Raw genomic sequence first — 24,505 nt, 5'->3', positions numbered from 1 at the left:
CAAAAGATTTTTATTTAAAAACAGTAGCCTTTCTTAGATATCATCAGATTAATTTAAATTGAAAGAATAACAGATATTATCTGTTAAGTCATATTCCTTACTCTGATTGTCCCATTGAGCTTTATTCTTTCTTTCATTCATCCATTCAAAAATCCTTATAGGATTTATTATGTTTCCAGGCACTTATAGAAACAGCTGTGAATTAGACAAAGATCCTGGGCACCTGAGACTTAATTTTATGAAAAAACAGACAATAAAGAAGTAAATAAATATAATTTCACGTGAAGATAAATACTATTTAAATAAAAACAGTGAGCAATAAGCTAGGAAGTGATTGGTGTTGAAGGGTGAGCTTAGATTGGGTGGTCTGGAAAGCTCTCTCTTAGGTGTAGTGTTTGAGTAGAAACATAAATGAGTAAAAAGGACACGTCAATATGAAGAGAAGAGAGAACAGAGGAGTGAAAATGTCACACATGAAGAATTAACTTGGTGAGTTGAAGGGAGATCAAGACCAGTGATCACGTGAAACAAGGGTGGGGAAGACGGTAGGAGATAGAAACTGGAGAGGTAAGTAGCGGCCAGATCAGGTAGACTGTTGAAAGCCAAAGCAGGGAGTCTGAATTTTATTCTAAGTGTGCTTACAAATATTTAGAGTTTATAAATAATTAAGCAGGAAATTACAATGATCTTATTTATTATCCCCTGCGAAGGTCTCCTATTTTCTCAGATTAACAAATTCATGGTTCTCTTTAAAAGTCCAGCTCAAGTATCACACGCATTGTAAAGCCTTTTGTCATTGTCAGTGAGGCAGTGGTTGGGTGGTCCTGTTTAACCAGCTTTCCTAGACGTGACTTCTCCCATTCAGTTCTATTCAAGTCAAAGATGAGTCTTAGAGACTGTCTGATGCTTTAGTAGTCTATTCTGGCATCACTCTTAAAAGATAGTGGGAAGAGGCTGGGGGCATAGACCAGATAGTCAGGACTCAGATGATCAAGAGAGTCTCCAACCAGAGACTGTTCTCAGTGTTGGGGGTTTCTTCCCCCTTTTTAAAACCTGTATTCAGCTTGGTCAGTTATCAGATGTTTCTCTCATAAATGGAGTCGAAGCTATTCTTACAAGGGTAAGCTTTAGGGTTCATGAAAGTTGCATCTGTGCTGAAGTGGCCTGGTCTCCTGGAAATCACTGGGCCAGGGGTGGAAATCTCCAGGGCCAGTTTGTATTATATTGATAAATACATTTAGTATCAGCCCCTCAAGACACTTGAGTGAGCCTTATGGCTATAATTAATCTTATAGCCATGATATATCTCTTACAGTGTATTTTCCTTAATTTTCCAAGTATCTTCTCTGTCTTTAGTTTTCCCATTTCATACATTCTTGCATTTACATGGTACATTTCTCTACTATAGTACCTTCTGCTTGTTTTCAACTTGTCTTTTCTACTGAACTGTTAACTCCATAAGGGTAGGGACTGTGTTTATCTTCCTGTATGCATAGTTTATAATGCAGTGCACAGCATATCATAATGTTAAGAAAATGATTATTGAATGAACAAATGAGTATTTCAATTATCCCATAACTTATGCTTCTGGTCTTAACATTTCTGTCAAATTCCAGTTTCTTATTTTTAAATGCCTATTGACATTTTTAATTGTCTAGTTTTTCTTCAGACTCAACTTCACATACCCACATCTCTTTCCAACTTCTCCATTTAATTAATTAATTAATTAATTTGAGAGGGAGTTTCCCTCTTGTTGCCTAGGCTGGAGTGCAATGGTGCAATCTCGGCTCACTGCAGCCTTTGCCTCCTGAGTTCAAGCGATTCTCCTGCCTCAGCCTCCCAAGTAGCTGGGATTACAGGTGCCCGCCACCATGCCCAGCTAAGTTTTTGTATTTTTAGAACAGATGGGTTTTCGCCATGTTGGCCAGGCTGGTCTCAAACTCCTGGCCTCAGGTGATCTGCCTACCTCAGCCTCCCAAAGTGCTGGAATTACAGGCGTGAGGCCCTGCACCCGGCCAACTTCTCCGTTTTTATTGGTAATACCAACTTCTTTCTAATTTCCTTGACCAGAAATTTTAGAGTACTTTTATTCTTCCCCTGATACTGGGGATTTCCTTTACTCTATTTCATTGACTGTAACCCTAGTTCAGACTTTTATCACCTAATTCCTGGAAAAATGCAACAAAGTGGCTGGCTAGGGAATAATTCTGGCTCAAATGTCTTCCCTTCTCAAATCTGTACTGCATGTCTTCGCAAGATCATTGTTAATGAAATATTTTATTCATGAGTTCATGCATTGCTCCATTTTCCAAGTATTTTTGCACACTGAATGTATGACATGCCACTCCCTTATATAAAACCTTACTTAGTGCTCACATGAACTAAATGAGATAGTATTTTTATCTCCATTTTACAGACAAGGAAATTAGGATTTAGATTAACTGCCCGAAGTCAGTTACACCAATCACAAAATGGTAGAGATGAGACCTGAACACAGGTCTTTCTAGTTGAAAACTCTGAGCTCTGCTTAATCATTGTGCTAGTAAGTTAGTACCCCAAGTTTAAAGTCCTTCTTCACTTTGGAGGATTTCCATGATATAGCCTACCAATCCTACTTCCCATTTCTGCTGCACTTGGATTTTCTATTTCATATTTCAAATATTTTTCTAGTTATCTCCTGTGCATTGCCCTTCTCTACTTCAAGTAGATTGTAAGCTTCTTAAAACCTTACTCTTACTACACTTGCCTTGCATTTCTATGAAAATCTACTGTTGCAGATGACACACTAAATTCTCGGTGAATAATTTATAAAATCTTTAGCACAGTCCTTGGCACATATGCATGTTTAACAAATGGTACCAATGATTATTATTATTACACAGAGACTGATGCATCAAATTGAAGACCTAATAGGAAACCAGAAAATTCTGATCTCTTCCTCAGTCCTAAGAACTCTGCTTGCTCTCTCCACAATTTAGACTAGTGGTTTCCAATAATAAGTGAGTACATTTCAGTCTCATAGTCTCATCTTTCTACTACGAAACAGTGCCAAGTATGATATAGACATCACCATAACGTGAACAACACAGCAAAATTCTGTCCATTACTGCTCTCTTTGAGGGTACTTTGGAGAAAGGAAAATGGAATAGTTGTAGTTACATTTTTGAAAAAATGGTTAATGCCCTATCTATCGACAGATGGATCTATTGATGGATAAACTTCATTTAACTTTCATGAAGTTACTAGTGTCTTGTCAAGGCTTCCTGGCTCAAGTTTCTGATGCACAGAACTTAGCATTCTTTAGGCACCCCCCTGTTGTATAATCCCTGCTTCATTTTGGCGCTTCAAGCAGAATTGGTTCACATGCAGCAATAGGAAAATCCGACATTCAGGCCTTGAATGGTTCACATGACGCAGTGAAAACGGTCTATTTAGGACCTCCCCAGTTCTGATTTTTTTTTTTTTTTGAGACGGAGTCTCGCTTTGTCGCCAGGCTGGAGTGCAGTGGCGCGGTCTTGGCTCACTGCAACCTCCGCCTGCTGGGTTCAAGCGATTCTCCTGCCTCAGGCTCCCAAGTAGCGGGGATTACAGGCACGCGCCACCATGCCCAGCTAATTTTTGTATTTTTAGTAGAGATGGCGTTTCACCATGTTGGCCAGGCTGGTCTGTGAACTCCTGACCTTGTGATCCGCCCACCTTGGTCTCCCAAAGTGCTGGGACGACAAGCTTGAGCCACTGCGCCCGACCCCCAGTCTTGCTTTTCAAAGGTATGACGCATGTGTCCTGCCCCCGCGAGCGCCGTCGCGCCGTCGCGCCACATACGTCACACGCTCTTCGGAAAGCGTTGCTGCGTAAATGGCGGGGGCGTGTCTTTTGGCTCCTCCGCGTGTAGTTACCTGAGAAACGCGGGAAGTTGGGCCCAGGCACTGTTGCTCCGGTTGCCTAAGTTGTTTTATTATTTCTGGAGAGAGCCGTGAGCTTGTCTAGGGGCCCCAGTCCTGAGGCCGACCCGGTTTCTGGCGCGGTGCGATGGAGGTAGTGGAGGCCGCCGTCGCTCAGCTGGAAACTCTGAAATTCAATGGCACCGACTTTGGAGTTGGGGAAGGTCCGGCGGCTCCGTCTCCGGGCTCTGCCCCTGCGCCAGGGACACAGCCGCCGCTACAGTCGTTTGAGGGGTCCCCGGACGCTGGGCAGACCGTGGAGGTTAAGCCTGCCGTGGAGCAGCCTCTGCAGCCCGTTCTGAACGCCGTTGCGGCCGGGACCCCAGCGCCGCAGCCACAGCCGCCAACTGAATCGCCGGCCTGCGGAGACTGCGTCACCTCTCCAGGAGCCGCAGAGCCTGCGCGGCCGCCGGACTCCTTGGAGACCTCTGACTCGGATTCCGACTCGGACAGGTCGGGTGCCTAAGGGACCCGGAGCTGTGGGGAGAGGTCTTGTATGACGGGCGGGGGTGGCCGGGGCCTAGGAGCCTAGAGGTTCCCGTGTGGGCCCTGGAGGGTGGGCAGGTCGCTGGTGCTCCGGGCTCACGTGTTGAAGTATTGGCTCCGACTGCCCCTTATTTGCTGCCTCTCACAGCTGGTCGCGTTGTGAGTCTGAGCTTAGTACTCACTTATTTCCTAAATTTGGTGGCCTGAAGGGTTCTATGTATAGATCGTATAATTTTTTGTTAGACTTTAGAAAACCCGAGGATCTTAGGTTATTTCCGTAACTACTCAGTTTAGGCTGTACTTTTGTGGTTATACTTGAGTTTTGTGTCAGATCTGATTTTTTTTTTTCCATCACATCTAGGCTTTGTTCTTTGAACCACACACATTGAGGATCAGGAAAAGTATTATTTTGTGTGTTTCAAAGCTGGCTCTTGACGATTACGTTAATTTATAGAATCCTTGTAGGGAACACGTGTTTATGAAAGTAGCTAAACAGTGTTATTTAGTAGTATTGTATGCTTCTTACGTTTTGTGAGAGCCTTTCTCCCTTGCCCCCACATCTGTCTTTTAAATATGAAACCTCTGGGCTGGAGAGGACTCCGGCATGTGGGATGTTACTAAACCACACTGAACATTGTTTACAAATAGTTGAGTGTGTTGAGTGGGGTACTGAACAGGTTAACAAGATAGACACGTGTTGAGGAGGTGAGAAGTTTAGTTTTCAGGGAAGTCATCAGCGGAGAGTGTGAGTGAAGAAGGCTGAAGGATTTGAGTAGAAGGAGAGGATATGAAATGGACTGGGAGGGGGAAGTAACAACTATAAACAAGGTTGGATTTCTTGGCAGTACTAAGATTGCAGTAAAATCATCTTGTGGGATTTCAGAGCTCATTTTACTAGCAAAGAAAAGTAAATGGTAGATGATTTGGGGATACGTTTTGAAAGCAGAAGGGATATGGCGTCATAATAGGCCAACTTAGTGTCAGGATACTACTTCTGACTCTGTGGGTGATGGCAGAGGATACCAAATATTTGAAGAAGTCAAAAGGGGTACAACTTTTTGCCAGTTAACAGCAGTGAAATCAAATGGAAACTGAAGGGGAGAAGCAGGTTTAGTTAGTATAGTGCACTTTTTCTTGTTTTAACTTTCTGTGAGTGTGGGTGTATAGGCCATTCGTACAAAGGTGGCCAATATGCCGTCAGAGATTGGACATGGAGTTTAGAGATGTCATAGCCGAAGATTTAGGCGTTAATGTCACATGGATGATGACTGAAATCATTAATGTGTATGGGATTATCCATGAAAGTAGTACAGAAAGAAGAGAAAGTGAGGATGGAACCTTTAAAAATAGTATATAAAAGGGCTTGAAGTGGGGAGCCAACAAACAAAATTTAAACGGAGACAGTGGTTGCTGTTAACGATAATTCCTGTGGAAGATAAGGACCAAGTGAGTTTTCAGAAAGTAGAATGGTCTACATACTTTCGTAGAAACTCATTAAGCGATCTGGCAATTAAGCGATCTGGTTATTGGTGACTAAGAGAGGTGCCATGCCCGGAATTCCCTTTTTTAGTGATTTGTCACATGCTTGCTTATACTCAGACAGGTGTATGATATGTGAGAGTATTGTAATAAGAGGATCTGGGTTATAGCAAAGGTTTGAAAATGTTATTGGTAAACTAAAGACTACTTTCCCAATACCATATCAGTTTTGAAGGGCTAGTTTTGAATTAGAACAGCAGTAGTAAACGTAGTAAAGTTGATATTTCTTAATTGCATAATCTTATTTTAATATTAGAATAACCAATAGTAAACATGTATTAAAGTTGATATTTCTTAATTGAATAATCTTATTTTAATATTATTATAATAATACTGGACTATTTTTTTAACTGTTTTCTTCCCTACAGTGAAACAGATTCAGATAGTTCAAGCTCATCGTCTTCCTCTTCATCTTCCTCATCGTCTTCTTCTTCCTCTTGTATATCACTTCCTCCAGTGCTGTCAGATGGAGATGATGATTTACAAGTTGAAAAGGAAAATAAGAATTTTCCTCTTAAAACAAAAGATGAATTACTTCTTAATGTAAGTACTTAGATTTATTAAGTTTAGTTTGCATGTTTTAAAACGTATTCTGGTACCAATATTGATCTAATTTTGCCTATATCTGCTCCATAAATTTGAAATTTATTCTCAGCCTAATGGGCATGCTTTTGGCATGCCTTGGCTTTCTTATGTAAAAGAGAGTAGTGATCTGGATAATTTCTTAGGTTGCTTCTAACTCTGCTGACCTTTGATAATTGTTCCGATTATGGCATCAGCTTCAGCTTTGAACTTTACATTTTTTACATTCCCTAGAAGAAGAAATTTCTTATGTAGATTTGCTTTTTTTTTTTTGGTCTGCACGTCAGAAAATTTTGCTCAATAGCAATTGAAATTTCAGTAGCAATTGAAATCAATTTTTTTTGGTCTGCACGTCAGAAGATTTTGCTCAATAGCAATTGACTTTTTAATTGACTGCATTTAGAGAAGTAGAAGATGAAATTCAAAGGGTTGAGCTTGTTAGGATTCCTATTGAAGTTTTTGGAGTGTTTTTATTATTACAGTTGGAGAAAACTTGTTAATTGTAGAATGGTATTTATTGGCACTTGATAGGTTTGGTTTGCAAAGTTAACTCTTGCAAGGTTATTTCTTCTTATGCTGTAAACATCCTTAGGAGGATGATGTTAGTCTGATTAAAACCTATAACCCAAGAGGAAAGTCTTCTCAGAATTTCAGAATGTAGGCCATATCACATTGTTTTTTTTCCACCCCTGCATGTACTTTTAATTATTAATGCTTTAAAAATATTTAATGGTCACTAATCATAATTCTGATATAACACTTAAATTGATGAGATAGTTTAATGCAAGATTTGAAAAAATAAAGCCTACAGGCACTCAGGAGCCTTTTTCATGAATGGATTCTACCAGTCTTAATTATTTATCTTTTTCTCTACTCATAATAACAAATTCTCGTCTCGCTTATGCTTTATACATTGAAAACCTTTGGATTTGTATGCAGTTTCATCAGTGGCTCATATTTTCATGCTACAGATATGTTAATATTTCTTAGTGGTCTTTGTACACAAAGGCTCCCAGCGTAACTATTTTCTGAAAGTGGGAGACTTGTTTGGTCTTTCTTGCTTGTCTCTTGAACATTTTTCTACATAATTTCCTTATTAGAATATAATAACTAACAAAGAAAAGACCACAGTACTTCTGTAAATGCATACATATCATTGTCTTACTAGATTTGGAATTCTTACTTTGGGAATTTCTTCCATTTTAATGCAAAGTCTTAGCATATTTGTTTAGGTATTTTTCTGAACAGAATGTCCGTGTTTTCATCAGAAGATCAAAAAGGATTTGTGGCCACAAGGAGTCCAGGAACAAGTTCTTTGAGGACTGAGTTCATATGTGATCCTTGTAATTCCCATAGTGCCCAGTGGAGTGCTTTACAGATAATGGATTCTCAGGCCAAAGTAATACATGATTATAGAATGAGTGTGTGAATAGGCATTTTATATTTATTAATTCTTTAAGAAATTATTATAGCACACCTGCTATTTGCCAGGTGCTGTAAACAAGACCAGTCCAGTTTCTGCTCTCATAGTGTCTGATGGAGGGACACAGACAGTAAATAAAGTGGAGACAAATAAATTTAATTGCTAAAAGTGCTATTGAATTGTGTAAGTGTAGGTTTGCCTCAGAAGACAAAATTCTATTTGAATGTTATTAGATTTTCAAACTTGGAATGATGGGTTGGTCTGTGCCTCTCTGTGACCGTTTCAGTGGATCTTTGGGAATGATGGAAGAGGCAATTATAGTCTTTATTTGGGAAACTTATTAGAAGTCCTTCAGACCACTGTGCTGCTAGAGATAGGTGGAGGAATTGATGAGTTTCCCAGTCCACCCTAAATCTCTGGCTTACAGGTCTGAAGGAAGATATAAGGACTTCTTTGGGGTTTCAAATCTTAAGTTTGGGGGAAAAGAATGGCTTTGTCCTGAGTACTAAGGGTAGTGTATAGTTACAGGTATGTAGTGTGTTTAGGAGTCTGCCTCGTTGTCCGTTTCTCAGGGCTGGCAGTTTGACCACTGATAGACTCTTGCATGAAAGTCTTGGAGATGACTTTTGCTGGCCTATGGTCTGTTACACAGCCTTGAACAGATCATTGAGGCTAGCGGAATGGGTATTCAGATTGCTTGGCTGTGAGTCACATAGTCACTCCTGTTTGTGTAGGCGAGTGTGTAGGAGAGAGTGAGGAGAGCATGTGTAGGAAAATGAACACTTGAAAGAGCACATGGGCTAGTGCGAGAGGGTGGGAGTGCGTAACAGCCAGTTGAAAGAGAGTGTGAATGTGTATGTATTGTGAGGAGGGTGGGATGTTGGGTGTAATATCAGCCCTATATAAACCACATGGAATGGTTTATCTTTCACAGGAAAGGGAGCTTGTATCCATTCCAAAAGGGGATGCTGGGCAGACAGTAATAATGGGTTATACTCTATAGAGGGAAAGGGAAATACTTAGAAGTGGTTATCATGTATGACTTATGTTGGACTCATTGTTATGAGGAACAGAGACTCATATAACCTCAGGAGAACTGGAGGTTTATTCGAAAGCAGCTGGGAACTAAGGCAGCTGTGAAGGCTAGTCACAGTTTCTTTTACATGCCTCTGGATAGTCTCACAGTTCTCTGTCATTTTATTCTTTCATTATTGGCTGGCTTCCTCTGTTTATCTGTAGATTTGTTTTTTGCTGTTTTTTTTTTTTTTTTTTTTTTTTTGGTTGGGGGGCGTACAGAGTTTTGCTCTTGTCGCCCAGGCTGGAGCCCAGTGGCCGATCTCGACTCACTGTAACCTCCACCTCCTGGGCTCAAGCGATTCTTCTGCCTCAGCCTCCCAGGTAACGAATTACAAGCGCCCACCACCACGCCTTGCTAATTTTTTTATTTTTGGTAGAGACAGGGTTTTGCCATGTTGGCCAGGCTTGTCTCGAACTCCTGACCTCAGGTGATCCACCCGCCTCGGCCTCCCAAAGTGCTGGGATTACAGGCGTGAGCCACCGTGCCTGGAGAGATTTATCTTTTTAATTCTAGCTTATACATGGATTTCAGTATCTCTGGCTCTAAAAATGGCATCTTTTTCTTTCAATGTCCCATGAACTGGCTAATTAGTGTTGTATTTCCTTGCTTACTTTTGGGACAATTCTGTTATTTAGCTTAGATTTTTTTTTTTTGGAAAATGACAATCCATTCTTTCTGGGAAGCATCTCCTCTCCACAACTAGTCCTAGCTGGTGTGGTATGTGCCATTTTGTTCAGGCCTCTTGATATGTCACTTAGACTTTTAGGCAGCAGAGGTTGTGTATCTTAGCTAGATGGAGCTTCAAGCTCTATGTGGTCTATTAACTATCTAATGAAATTCTGAAGAAAATTAATGAACTTTTCTGCTAAAAGGTATACACAAATTAAAATGTGCCAAACAGTTAAAACCAATTTTAGAATTTGTGCTGGACCTTCAGGGATCTGGACATAGACATGCCCAATTTAGCCCAGTTTAACCCAATTTTATGTCCAACCATTTTCTAAAGTGTTTTCTAGCAGTTTCTTATTGTCACTCAGGCATGCTTAGCTTAATTTTTACCTCCATTTAGTCTGTGCCTCAAGCAGGAATGTCGCCTCTCTGGATCTATCCCTTTAAATCTTTCCATTGTGGGTTGTTCGATCTCTGTGATCTAACTATGTACAGTGCAGATCTTTAGGTATATGAGAACTACAGTGAAATAACTTTATGATTGTTCTTAAACTTTAGAAAGATAATTTTTAAAATTAGGTTATAACCACATCTTGCCATCCCAAGATGTGGTTATAACCCAGTGTTTTTTTTTTTTTTTTTTTTTAATGTGAGGGTACGGTAAGGGGGAAGAGAATAAAAGAGGAATTAGTGAGCTATAGTGGCAATGAAAAAGGAGAGTCTTAAGTGGCTGTCTTCATAATGTCACAATTAATAAGTTTAACTAGATAAAATTATTCTTTTAAACATAAATTCTTTTTTAATGCTCAGAAGGTTTATATATAACCTACACAGTCACTGTAAGCAGCATACATATTACAGCTTTGGAACTACGTTGAGCCACATAGGATATATTTAGTGTTTTGATGAATTGGAAAATTGAGGTTCTTTTAAAACAATTTTATCAGCAGTTGATGCTCTGAACTCTTCATTCAAATGTATCAAGTGTAATTAAAAATGTAGGGTTATAAAAATACTTGGGATTATAGTTTTTAAAGTCTTAATCAGAAATGAGTTTTATAAATTAGTGCCCATTGTTTTCTGAAAACCTGAAAGGCTTCACATAACTTTTAAAAATTATTAGCACAATGTTTATGGAGGTAAGAAATGGATAATACTTCAATAGGGATAATAATGTGTCTTTAGGCATATAATGTAGCATGACCAAGAAAAAAATTAATGCTTATTGTCAATATTGGGGGAAATTTAGCTGTCATACTTTGGTGACTGCTTATTTTATAAAATAAGTACATTTGGTACTTAGGTTGAGTACACTCTATTCTCCTGATTGTGGCAGTGTGAACACATTCTAAAATGTCCTAACGTGAATGTATGGAAATATCTGGACCACTCAAGTGGTTGGAAGTTGCAGTAGAATATTTCATGCCTATTTGATCTCCCGTCATAAATGAAATTGTATTGCATCTTGGTCTACACTTAGTAATTATCAATTGAATATATTGTTTTCTAGGCATAAGTTGGTTTGTAAGTTTTGTCTTGAATACAGGCCTCTTTTAACTTAGGCTTTTATTACTATATGTATATTTGGAACTGTTAAATTCTATTTTAGAATACACTTTGATAGCACTTATTAACATTCTTCCCAAAGTGCTTGTTATTTAAGCAATGGTTTATATACTTAAAGAAGATCATTTTTCATTAATATTCAATAGTGTTCTTCAAAAATAATTAATACTCAGGGTTTTTTTAATTAAAATTTTATATCTTACAGAATATTTCAATAAAGCTTACATGAGGCATGAATGATTCCATAAACATGAAATAAATACTGTTTTATTCAGTAGAGTATCCATTTATGTCCTATGTATATACATATATAATTATTATTACACAGAAACATTCAATTGTTTAGATTCCCCCATTCCTCAGTAGTTTCTAATAAGTGAATTCTGCTGATTGCTTTAGAAGATAAAGACAAATATCTGTTAAAGAGCAATGGAACTAGAGAGTGAGCATATACACTTTAGCTGAAAGCAAAGTAACACCAGAGAGTTAATGGCTGAATGTCAGATGAATGGTGTACTGCACATAGGAAGTGATAGGATTGAGTGGAAGGGGAGGTAATAAGGATTTCTGAAAAATTTGGGCTAATACTCTGTGGCATTTTACAATTATTTGGCAGTCTTTTTATCTTAGTGATATATAAAATCAGTGTCTTAAAGTTGATGAAATATGCACTCAATTAACATAAAAGATAGGCTTAAAGTTATATTCATTGTTGGAGGTTTCTTATTGAGATGGACTATAGTTTTATATTTAAGCAAATTAAATTTTGAAGGTATTCTTATGAACTTTGTTTCTCTTAACAGTAATTTTAGAGAAAAACAGGATAATAATGTATTCATTTAAAAAAGAAAAAATATCAAGACACTTCAAAGAAATGTTGACCCTCATTTTTTAATTGACTTGTCTGAGTCTTAAATTTAGTGTCATACACAATAGAGTAATTAATGAGGGGACTAATGCTTACTGGTGATAAATAGCTGAGTTCCATGGAAACTTGTAAAATTACTTCCCCTGAAGAAGTTAATGAATTAGAATACATGTTAAGTATGGTCATAGTTGACACAAAGTGTACAGACCTAATCCATTCTTTTTCAATATGTTTTACCAGCTATAGAGAAAAAAAAAATCAGTCATGGCTCTCAGTACTCCAGGGATTGGATCCTACTTTCCAACCATATCTGAAAAGTGAAGGCTCACCTAATAGCATCAGGTAATTGGCTGCCACGTGCATGTCCTGTGTTGGGTAATATGAGAAAAGTGGTTAGATAATTTCGTCCCACCTTCCTCACTTTTCTCAATTCTCCCCAAACTGACACCAAAAAGGTTTAGTTTTCATTTGGAATGTTTGATTCCTTCTCCCACCAACCTCTGCTGTCCTTTTTCCATATTTGTGAGTGAAAATCCTACTGAAGATTCTTTATATAATTTTACTTTAGAAAGTCATCAATTTACTGATACTCTTTTTTGCTCAGTAAGCCTTCACAAATGCTTGAAAAGTCAACAGTGTTGTAAATTATAAATATTACCTTTTCAGAGGGCCTCTTTTGACATATTAGCTTCTTCCATTTTTGCATTGAAAGTTTTAGGCACCCATTTTTTGACTGGTATGTCTATAACTTCATTTTTAATAGGATGGATTTTTAATGTTATGTGGTACTCTTTTGAATATTTTGCTTAAATGAATAACCTTGTAGACCATACAGATGTTAGAAAATTAAAATATAATAATCTTACAAAACAGACAATAATTGCTCTTTCATGGATATTCCAGAAGTGTGGTTAGGATCTTGCATTTTTTTAATGCCATCGTTACGAGTATCTGTTATCACAGAAGCACAGTAATTTTTTTGTTCGGATCTAGTATATAATTTCTGTATTAATGTGTTGTCTTTTTGATTACATGCAGTTGGACATTTAAATTGTTGTTAGCCATTTGTGTAACTGTTTAGAACTTTTGCTCAGTTTCCTTACTATTCGTAGGTAAGAAAAATGAAACCAGAAAGAAAGAGACTTGTCTGAAGTCATATTAGTGGGGCGGAGCAGATCTGAACTAGTAATAGATACATTCCAAACTGCTGTGTTTTTAGTATTTGTGGAGACCTGCATAGCAACGTTGGAATCTGGTCATTTGGACTTTCTCATTATTTGGTTTCTGAATAATAATCATGTAGCATATTTTCTCAAAGTGAAGGATGAATGTATCATCTAATGTAAGCTTTTTAAAATTGTATTTGCTTGGATTGTATTGCCTCTCAATAAAGCCTTTGACTTGGAACTGTGTAGTGTGTGAGAAATAAATGGTGGAGCTTCTTTAGTATGTTGAATTTTAGTAGTTCATTTGCCAAATGCTGTGGTGTTTGGGGATGTTTATTTCCATGCAGGCTTTTCATTTGCTAATGATGTGAATGAAATAGTTTTCTTCCTTTCCTTTCCTACTCTTTGTTATGTGTAGAAGTATTGAATAAATGGGTCCAGAAAAACTTTTTCCTTTTCTTTGATTTTTTGTTAGTAAACATTTATAATAATTTTATTTGTATGATAAAATAGTTATTTCTAATCGCAGATAATGTACATCCAGAACAGGTTTTTAGTTGCATTTTAATTTTGGGAAACAATGAAATTAAAATATAGATTTATCCCAAATCTTCATTTCCCAAGTAGAGTATTCAGGTTAGCATTAAGACTTCATTAGTAATATGGTGCATGCTGTTAAAATGTGGTCTTAAAATTATACCTGTGTTAATGGTCAGAAATAAATTGGTATTGTTAATGCTTGGGAATATATTTTGTAATGGAGGGCTTTTTTGATGTGTGAGAATGTAAAGCAGTGCTGTGTAATAGAGCTTTCTATTGTCCATATTGTGCTGTCTTACTTGAAATGTGGCTAGTGTGACTGAAGACCAAATTTTAAATTTTATTTAATTTTAATTAAATTTAAATTTGTATCTAATATTGAGTAAATAAAACAAAAAGTCTTTCCTATCTACTCATCATTCTTTTAACAGGAGTTGTTGGTAGCCAGGCTGATACTTTAATCTTTCTAATCTGTACTAAATCGCCTTGTCTTTTATTTTTAGTACCCTTGATTGTTGCTTATGTGTGATGAAGAAGGTCTTTCTATCCCAGGCCTCTCCTATCACCTCTACCTTCAATTTTTTTAGTTTATTAGTATGCCTTTTACATCTAATTCTTTATATCTTCTGTGCACTGCCAAAATGGTAATGTCCCACAGTATGTTTTCTGGCCATATTTTCCCCTTTATTGGAGTGCGTCTGTGTTTCTCTTCTCAGTCACACATATACACCCTTCTCTGAAATGTGGAAAAGCAAAGTGATTGATTTTTATTTCCTTAAAGGAGATTTTATATCTGAGGAGATTTATTCATTATCTTAGGAGGGGCAGCAGCTGTGTTATCAGGGAGCCAAATGTTAATCTAATAATTGTAATAATGTTTGCTGCTGCAACCCAGAGGTACCTATGCATCAATCCTAGGCAGTTAAGCTTCCTTGGAAGCCTGGCTTTTAAATTTTATTTTTGAGAAGATTAGGTTCAAGTCTTTTTCATTCTTTGAGGATTCTATATCGGGTTATATTTTCATTATCTGATTTCTGCTCAGACTAAGACTGACTTTTGAGATTGTTGCTAAGCTTGGACTGAAGAGGTAGGTTAGTTCATTTAATAGATATATATTAATACTAAATACCTACTATGCGCTAGCCATCTTTTTGGGTGTTAATAGCAATGAGCAAGACTGGGTCCTCGTTATGATTGGGGCTAAAAATGTCCTAGTTATGGTTGGATTTATTGTGTAGTTAGAGAAATAGACATTAAGTAAATACAGAAATGTTGGACAACTGTGTTTAGAAAAAAGCAAAGCAGCAGGATAGTTTGATAAAGAATGACTAGGCTTGGTAGTGATACAGTAGATTGAATTTCTAGTTGAGAAAGAGACGGTGACATTTGGCATTCATACATCAAAACAAAATCTTATATTACCTTGTCTGACATGGCTGCCAAAGGAAATTGCTTTTTGTACCTTTCAGAGATCTATCCCCTTCGAACCTTCTAAAGTTCGCTCTGAACCTGCCAAAAAATTTTCATGGAAAGCACATCTCTTGGGTGCCTTCTGGTTGGCGTTTGGGTTATTTTTTCCTCTTTGTCCTCCTCTCTTGCTCTCTCTCTCTTTTTTTTTTTTTTTTGAGATGGAGTCTTTTCGCTCTGTCGCCCAGGCTGGAGTGCAATGGTGTGATCTCTGCTCACTGCAACCTCTGCCTCCCAGGTTCAAGTGATTCTCCTGCCTTAGCCTCCTGAGTAGCTGGGATTACAGGTGCCTGCCACCATGCCCGGCTAATTTTTGTATTTTTAGTAGAGATGGGGTTTCATCATGTTGGCCAGGCTGGTCTCAGACTCCTGACCTCAGGATCCGCCTGCCTTGGCCTCCCAAAGTGCTGGGATTACAGGCGTGAGCCACTGTGCCCGGCCTGTCCTCCTCCCTTAGCATGCTCATATAAAAGAAACAAATAGATCTGTTTTCCCTTAATTCAGACCTCCACATATGTGCCTTTTTCAAAATTAATATATACTGCTTCATTTAACTGTACTTTCAAAGGCAGACTCTATAACAGGCTCTTAACCTGGAATTGTAGAAGGATGGTTTCACTTATCTCTTACATATTTTGTATATACTATTTAGTTTTTATATACCTTTTATGTTTTGTGGAGTATTTGGGGTGAGACTTCATGTGCATCACTTTTATAGGTAGATTTGTTACTATCAAGAGGCAACTTAATGCCATCACTGGCCTTTTTTAGGAATGCACAGGAAACTGTACGTTCCTATATTACAGAGTACTGGTATTGGAAATATGGTGGTGATTTCAGATAACTGTCTGTGTCTGTTTTCCCCAAAGCTTGGTTCTACACAAAATCAGAGAACCTTCACCTTTGTGGGCAAAACTTTTCATTCTTCTAGTACATACGTTGGAAACATGGAACAGCAACAGGAACTAAGAGGGCCTGCCAGACACTGTTTTTGACCAAAATTGTGAGACCCTGACTCACTACAAATAATTTGGCTTTATATATTTTCCCTTATCTTCGTCATACTGGATGTCTCCTAGTACTCTTTAGAGCAGAACATCAGGACTTCATCAGACCCTGTAGACTGAACTGCTCAACTTACAGAAAATTACATTATAATGATCTCAAAACGATGAAAGAATATTTGATGAAACTCAACACTTATTTCTGATTTTAAAAATTTTATTAAAATTGGAATAGATGGATACTTTCTTAACCCATTAAAAAGAAATTCCAATAAAAATGCATCATTATGCTTAGGATTTGGAACATTCCTATTAGCAATGTCCACTGTCATCACAATTGTTTCATATTTGAGATTCTGGAATTGTCAACCAGTATCATCTGAAAAATGAAAGCCATGTTGTACTAATATTGAAAAGAAGGACAACTTACTCTTTGAGAATATGGTTGTATAATAAATATACAAGAAAATTACTAAAAGTAAATTTCAGCATGATGCTTTCTTATGTTCAAGCAATACCCTATAAAGGGTCTATTTGTAATAGCAATAAGGTATATTAAATAGGAATTTATAATAGCAAGTAATATATAAAATAGCTTGGAATAAGCCTAAGCATTTGTATAGGACCCTTTATGAAGACAACTGTAATTAAATGTGATCTCAGTCAATACTGATAACACTAATACGACAAAATAGTTCTGAAGTGTAGTGAGATAAATATGTGAGAACAGTTAAAAAAAATTCCAAGGGGAAAAATATTTATGGAGTGGGTAAAGGTACTAGCCCATCATCTCAAATATTGAAATGTTTTATGAAAACCACAGTTGTTAAAATAGTTTAGTACTGACACTGAACTAGATCAGTGAAATTAAATGGAGATTCAGTAAAAAACCCAAATATATAAGTGTACTTAGTATATGTTAAAGTTTGTTTTTCAAATCAGCGAGAGAAAAGATGGATTATTCTACAGCATGTCAGGATAACTGGCTAGTAGTTTGGATAAAGATAAAGCCAATCACTGCTGCACTTTTATACAAGAATAAAATTGTGAATGGACCAAATACACAAATATTAAAAAAAAGAAACTAGAGAAATAAAGAAAACAATAGTGAATTTTCAGTGATTTTGGGATAGGGAGGACCTTTCTAAATGTGACAAAAGTTTCAAAAGCCAAATATATATATATATATATATATACACACTTGACTACATAAAAATTAAAATGCTAAAGGTTAACTAAACAACTGAAATTGTTTAGTTTAAGTTCTTTAGCTAAAAAACATGCTGGGGGGCAAGGGAGTGGATATTTGCTACATATTTGATAAAAGACAAATGTCCTTGAAAATCCAAAGGCTTTTTTTAAATAAATTAATAAAAAATAAGCTCTTAAAAAATATGTAAAGTTACACAAGAAACAATTCATAACATAAATAAAAATGGCCAGGATACATGCAAGGATGTTCACTCTTCCTTATGAATGAAGAAATTCAAATTAAAGCAAGATACTATTTTATATTCATAAGACTGGCAAAGATTTAAAATTTACTTATCAGTAATGGCAAGGGTGTGGGGAAATCTCTCATACATTGTGGAAATGTGAATTGATGTGACTTTTTAAGAAGAAATTTAGCAGTAACTGTCAATTTTAAATATGCATGTGTTTTAGTCTATCAGGACCACTCAAAATAATTTATCACAGGGGTTACACAAAGATATATGTAAAAGAATGTTGTATCATTGTGTGTAGTGGCAAAAGTTTTGAAAGGGCAGATATATGTTGTGTCAGGCAGCTAGTGTATTATAGTACCACTGATAAAGTGGAATATCCTAAGTGTTTAAATAAAATTAGATATATGTTTTTGTTTGTTATAGAAAGATGTGCAGGGTATGATCAGTAAAAAGGGTACCTTGTATTAAAATATGGATATTTTATTTAAAAAATATTTTGAAGTTAGAATTAAAGTTTATATCTGCATAGTAAATGTATTTGAAAGATACATGTTAACATTAGCTATCTATGGGGCTTGGCATTGAGTGGTTGAAAGGAATAAAGTAGGGGAATTTTTGCTTTTTACTTTGTATCCTTCCATACTGCTTGAGTTTTTCCTTTTGTAAAAATAGGAACATGTTTTATTTTTATACTTTAAACAAACAACAAAAGCAAAACAGTATCAGTTTAGATTTATATCAAAGCATAACTATTATATTACATGGGCCTTTATTTCTCATAATAGAAAATACAAAACCAGGAGCCTTTCATGCTGGTTAAATAGCACTTATTTATTTGAGAATATTTAACCAGTAGGCTTTATCCCAATCCAAAAGTACTGAAATTTTTGTTTTAGATCTTATAATTTGGCTAGGTAATGGGACAGATTTTATCACTGTACTTCTGGATTAGCAAATGACATTTGTCACTTACAAGAGGAGCCACTCGCAGAACCAGAGTTAATGTGAAACTCCCCTCACAATTGCCCTCTGAAATATCATTAAAGCCCTCTTCTCTGCAGTCTCCCAAAATTATAGTTATCCAGTATTATATTTAACAAGGTTTGAGATTGCTTTAGCTAAGAACTTCTGTAAAAAGGCTATTTAACGTCACAGTTTGTTCTAACAACTAAACTCCCTTCTCCATTCTGATACACTAATGAACCACTTTCAAACCATGGTCTTCCCAAGATAAGGCTTTCCACATTTAATATGAGGAAAGGGCAAGTGGTTATTCTGTCTTTAAAAGTACTCGTAAGAATTCTGATGGATAAAACAAAATAATTTCCTCTAACACCAGGCAGACTAACCATACAAAGGCATGTTGCTGACTTCCTTCTGCATCAGTTGGTTGAGACCCGTAATGTTGCTCTCCATAAGTAATCCTTTATCAGAAAATAGCATATCCCAGAAACAAAGTGTATTTTAGATGTCTGCTTATCAACTCTGGTTGAATGATTTTAAGAACCTAGTTTAAGTTTCTGTAGGGGTAATATGATTACTCAAGATGCATTCATCTGCAGTATACTTCATGTTAAGTAGGTTTTCCCATCTTTTCCAACATTTCTCCAAAAGTTATCCTTCTCCCAGTTTAACTCCTAAAATACCATTGGTAGGGTCTTTGCACTTCAAGCCATCTTGAGGAAAAGCTTCCTTCTGAGAGTTATATCATTTGGCAAGGGTCAGGAACAGAAAGCTGTGTTTTTAATCTAAAGGCTAAGGTCAGATTTATTCTTAGATTTCTCTTCAGATTCATCTGTACTTCAATATCTAGTTTCCATAGCAACTGAGATGCGGTTTGCAGCTGGGTAAAAAAAGAGAAGTCTTTAGGTGTAAAGAAACTTATTTTTTAACCTAGAGAGAGAAGGTATCAGGCAACACCTTCATAGTTTTTATAGGCTAAAGCCTACATTCTTTTTTCAGGACTTCAATATTTCACTGAGGTGTCCTTTCCTTTTTCCTGAAGAGGCCATTCAACTCTTTTCGACACAGTCCCAGAAAAGATTGCTGCTTCTGTGTTCTATTTAATCACAGTCAAACTAATTAATTAACCAATTTAACAAGACAGCTAAAAGAACTTATGTGGAGAAATTATAGTTACCAGTAGAATTATTTCTTTTCAAATGGAATGTCTCTGGCTGATAATAGCCTTTTTTACGGGAAGTAGGTAGTCTCTTGTTCAAGTGTGACTGAAAGAATCTAGAATAGTACTTACGTCTGTGTTCTTAGTCTAACTGAATTTGGGGTGTATACTTGAGACCTGTTGAGTCACTTAGGTGGAGAAATGTTGGAGGGAGAGAAGTGCTATCACAAGTCTGCACCCACTAAAAGGATAACATTAAAGAGATGCTCTAAGCACTTAATGTTACATTTTCAGAGATGTTACATTTTCAGCACTTTAAATGGAAAATTTATTTTTTTTAAGTTGTTGAAGCTGGAGGAAGTTTAACGTTTTGTTTTGTTTTGTTTTAAATTATAGGAACTGCCTTCTGTTGAAGAACTCACTATTATTCTGCCTGAAGATATTGAGTTAAAGCCTCTTGGAATGGTTTCAAGTATTATTGAACAACTAGGTATGTTAAGAATTTTATTAATAAAAATTATTTCCAAACACACACTAATAATTGAATCAATGACTTTTATGACTAGTAAATTTTCTTTGACATACGTAATTAACACTTTATTTTATAGTCATTAAGTTTGAAGGGATAAAATTCAGTTTTCATATACTAAAATTATGTATAAATACAGTTTCTTTATAGAAATTTAAATGTCTGCTTTTATTGACATACTTCCTCCAGAATTTCCTTTGATTTGGTTTATTAGTTTTCTAATGTTGCTATACCAAATTACTGCAAACTTAGTGACTTACAGCAGCACAGTTTTATCATACAGTTCTCATGTGGGTCTCAGTGGGCTTAAAATCAAAGGTGTTAACAGGGCTGAGTTATTTTCTGTAGGTACTAGGGGAGAATCTTATTTCCTTGCTCTTTTTGAGTTCTAGAGCCTGCCCACATTCCTTGACTTTTGGCTCTCTTTCTTCATCCTGAAGGGCAGTAATGTAACGTCTGTCTCTGAGCCTTCTTCCATTATCTCACCTCACTCTAACCACATGTGGAAAGGTTCTCTGCTTTTAAAAAGGCTTTTTAGATTGAGTTTACCTGCATAATCCAGGATAATCTCCCCTATCTCATGGTCCTTAACTTTAATCACATCTGTAAAGGCTCTTAAAAATGTAATGTATTTACAGATTCAGGTATTAGAGTGTGGATATCTCTTGGGGAGCCATTCTGCTCACCACCTTTGATTTTGTCTTAAAAACACGTGAGAAAGTTGTGTGATTTAATACTGTTATTAATGGCATGAAATATGAAGCTACTGAGTTATAAGAGAACTTAATATTTTAGACTTCTTTAGCCCCAACATGTGAGGTTGTTCTGTGAGATTCTTGTTAATGTAGGTACTATTAATTCATAGTAGGATATGCCGGAGAATAGAACTCAGCACTGACAAAGTAATAGGATTTTGGAACTGTGAAGAGGACCAAGATTGCCCACCAGCCTCCACAGGACCTAAGGAAACAGAAAAATTCACGTCAGTTGCTCTTAGGACCAGTTGTATAGTGAGTCAGTGGTAGAAATAGGACCTTTTTCTTTTGACTTTTTTCTAACAGTGTCTATATCGATATTTTTAAAAATTAATACTTACATAATTTTGTACTTTTTCAGTTTGTTAATAAAAATGTAGATTAAAATGAACCTTCTTTTCAAAAATAATAATTAAAATTCTTTCCATGATTCTGGAATCATTACATTTACTAGTTTTAAGAGTTATCTTGCTGTATTTAATAATATATATAGATAAATCAAACAGGCAACTAATTTCTTGATTATGTGGTATGATTTAAACATTAGACTTGATGTATACAGAAAAATTTTAGGTCATAATGTTGATCCTCAAAAAAATAAATGTAAACTCTCTGACATACATGGAATAATGCATGTCATTTTTGCATTTTTAACAATGCTATTTTGACTAACATAGACTAAAAAAATTCTGAACCTAATGGGAATAAAGAGTAAATGAGTCAAAATCAGCACATGCTACTGTTGCAGATTTTTAATAGAGATTTTTAATAGAGATGAGGTCTTGCTATGTTGCCCAGGCTGGTCTCAAACTCCTGGGCTCAAGCCATCCTTCCTCGTCAGCCTCCCAAAGTGCTGCAGGCATGAGCCACCGTGCCCAGCCTGAAGTACCCACTGTTAAAATTAATTGAGATACAAAAGAAATTGTTTGAATTAATTTTAATAATCCGAGGTAATATATTTTATTCCCTTAGTGGACATGGTATTATCTATGTAATGTAACAAAGTGTTCTTACTTGTGGCTCTGATGTTCTAAAAACTTACTGAGTGTGTTTGTGTGTGTGTGTGTTTTCTCTTTGTTATGGTAGATCAGTTCTTTAACATTTGTGTCATTTAAAAGAACTGGAGATTTGGAGATTATGCTTTTGCTTTTTGAGGAGGGAATTTTCATGTAATGATAAAAATTACTGTGAGCTCTAGCACTTTTACTTCTTCTGTTCATAGGAAGATGCTTTTGTGAAGCCTTTTATTTAACTTTTTCATATACCAGTAACTAAACAGTGCTGTGTAGAAAAGAATTTTTAAGAGTGAGAAAGAAGACTGATTTCTTCTAAAACAGTTTTACAACTAAATGTGATTACACTATTTTTGGTAAAAATTACTTGAGAATATGTGCATAGCTTGAATTTGTTGACTCTTTAATGGATGATTCAGATTTTCTGTGGGATTTGCATTTTAATTTTTTTCCCTTAGAATTGTAGCTTTTTGTATTAAAAATAGGTATAAAACATTTCCCAGTGCTATTTGGTAATAAGTAGACTTTGTTTACTGAAGAGAAAATGGTTAATGAGGTAATAATCCCACCTTCAATTTTTTTTTAAATTATGTTGGAATTAAAGCTTAGATTTTCATTAAAATTCTACATTCTCTTATAAGTAAATCTTGAAGTAATCTATTTTATTTTTCAGTAATAATTGAATCTATGACTAACCTACCTCCAGTTAATGAGGAGACTGTAATTTTTAAAAGTGATCGACAAGCAGCAGGAAAGGTTTGTAAAACATTTCAAATCTTACAAATTATTCTATTTATTTATTGTTTTTTTCTGACTTTCCCAATCACTTCTCAGAAGAGTTTATTTTAATTGATGGACAATCTAGAGCTCTCTAATTTCAGTACATTCTTGATTTCCTTCAGTACTTCATATTTGTCTGTAAATTGGTTTAATACTGATTATTACTCTTTGCCGCATGAGTTATTAAAGACACATGTATAGAATTCTTTCCTAGTGTTTGTCAGATAACTTGCTAGGCAGTGAGTCTACGTAATGCATAACACATCGTTTCCTACCCTCCAGGTACTCAGCTGAGTGAAGAAGACTTCCCATAGTATAGTAGCTCTTAAGCATTTTTGTCTTGTGAGCTCCTTTGAATAGTGGCTCTCAGACTTTTCAGACTTTGACTTCCTCAGGTGGAAGCTCGGTGTGGAATCTTTTCCAAGTGGAAAAATATTTCACTGACAGCAGTGAATTGTCACTGTAGGCACATCCTGGGGAATTACAAATATGTGCATTCAAGTAATTACTATAAGATTTGGTCCCTTTTAACATCTTTCTAATGGAACAACCCTGCGTGTCCACCTTAATATAGAAAACTGTGCACTTTACCCAGCAAGTAGGCAATTCTGACTGGTCGGCAGAAGACATAAAACATTCTAAAATCAAGAATGTAAATACTAAGTAAGTATTTATTTCCTGGCAATAGGGACCGTTTTATTCACCTTGATATTCCCCATTATATCTAGTACAGTTCTTTGTAAATTATTTGTGCCAAGTAAATGTGTATTGAGTTGAATACAAACAAATAAGAAAGGAGCTATTTGTGATTTTCATGACAGTTGTCTTTTTTTTAGTATCTAACTTAGACAATTTTAATCTGAAAATACTCAACACTTTGCTAAATTAAAACCTCTAAACAGACTTTTTTTTTGTATTTCAACAGACTTTTTTTTTGTATTTCCCACTACATTTGAATTTCTAGACCTGTAAATGTGACTAATATTAATATTCAGCTGTCATTTAGCTTTGAAAGGAGTCAGATAAAATATAACATTTACACCTCTAACTTTAGTTATATGGCATAAGCCTGTTGGCAAAAATTAAATCTATTTCTAAATTTTACATAGAATGCTTTATAAATGCTTTTGAAAGACTTTGTGACGAGTCTTTCAAAAGTACTTGATTATAAATCTAAGTGCCTTGAAATGATTCCCCAAAATAGTAGTGGGAGTAGAGATTAGAAAGTATTTGTTAAACAAACCAATAACCAGAATATGAAACTGAGTACCTTTTAGATTATTAGCATGTCTTATCTAAATACTAAATTAGTTTTACCTTCAGTAGCAAGCCATCAAACATCTTTTCCCTCTTTTCTTCAGTAGCACAATAGTAATCAGCTACAGTGATATTTATGTTATCTTTTTAAGTTCACTGAAACCCTGCAAGGAAGTAAAATTACCTCTATTTTAAAACTTGAGAAACTTTGCTAAAAAGTCACAAAGCTGAAATGGATGAGATTACAGCCCAGGTTCATTTCCCTTGCACCT

At 36.0% G+C, this 24,505-nt stretch overlaps 1 protein-coding gene across 8 annotated transcripts in view; it reads left to right on the top strand.

Annotated features, from left to right (window-relative positions):
- The first annotated feature begins 602 nt into the window (after positions 1-602).
- NAF1 (nuclear assembly factor 1 ribonucleoprotein) overlaps positions 603-24,505 on the top strand; it is a 64,268-nt gene continuing 40,365 nt past the window's right edge. For all 8 annotated transcript variants that reach the window (XR_008502115.2, XR_008502114.2, XR_010126166.1 and 5 more), the window contains exons 1-4: positions 603-4,394; positions 6,335-6,509; positions 20,296-20,389; positions 22,870-22,952. Coding sequence is in view for 3 of the 8 variants with exons in the window: in XM_054485224.2 (XP_054341199.1) it covers positions 4,030-4,394; positions 6,335-6,509; positions 20,296-20,389; positions 22,870-22,952 (717 nt within the window). In the remaining 5 variants the exon portion in view is untranslated. The remainder of the gene's footprint in view (positions 4,395-6,334; positions 6,510-20,295; positions 20,390-22,869; positions 22,953-24,505) is intronic.

The sequence above is a fragment of the Pongo pygmaeus genome, chromosome 3, assembly GCF_028885625.2.
Source record: "Pongo pygmaeus isolate AG05252 chromosome 3, NHGRI_mPonPyg2-v2.0_pri, whole genome shotgun sequence".
NCBI classification, from domain to species: domain Eukaryota; kingdom Metazoa; phylum Chordata; class Mammalia; order Primates; family Hominidae; genus Pongo; species Pongo pygmaeus.
Note: the sequence above shows the minus strand (reverse complement) of the source record. Positions and strands in the feature narration are given on the sequence as shown.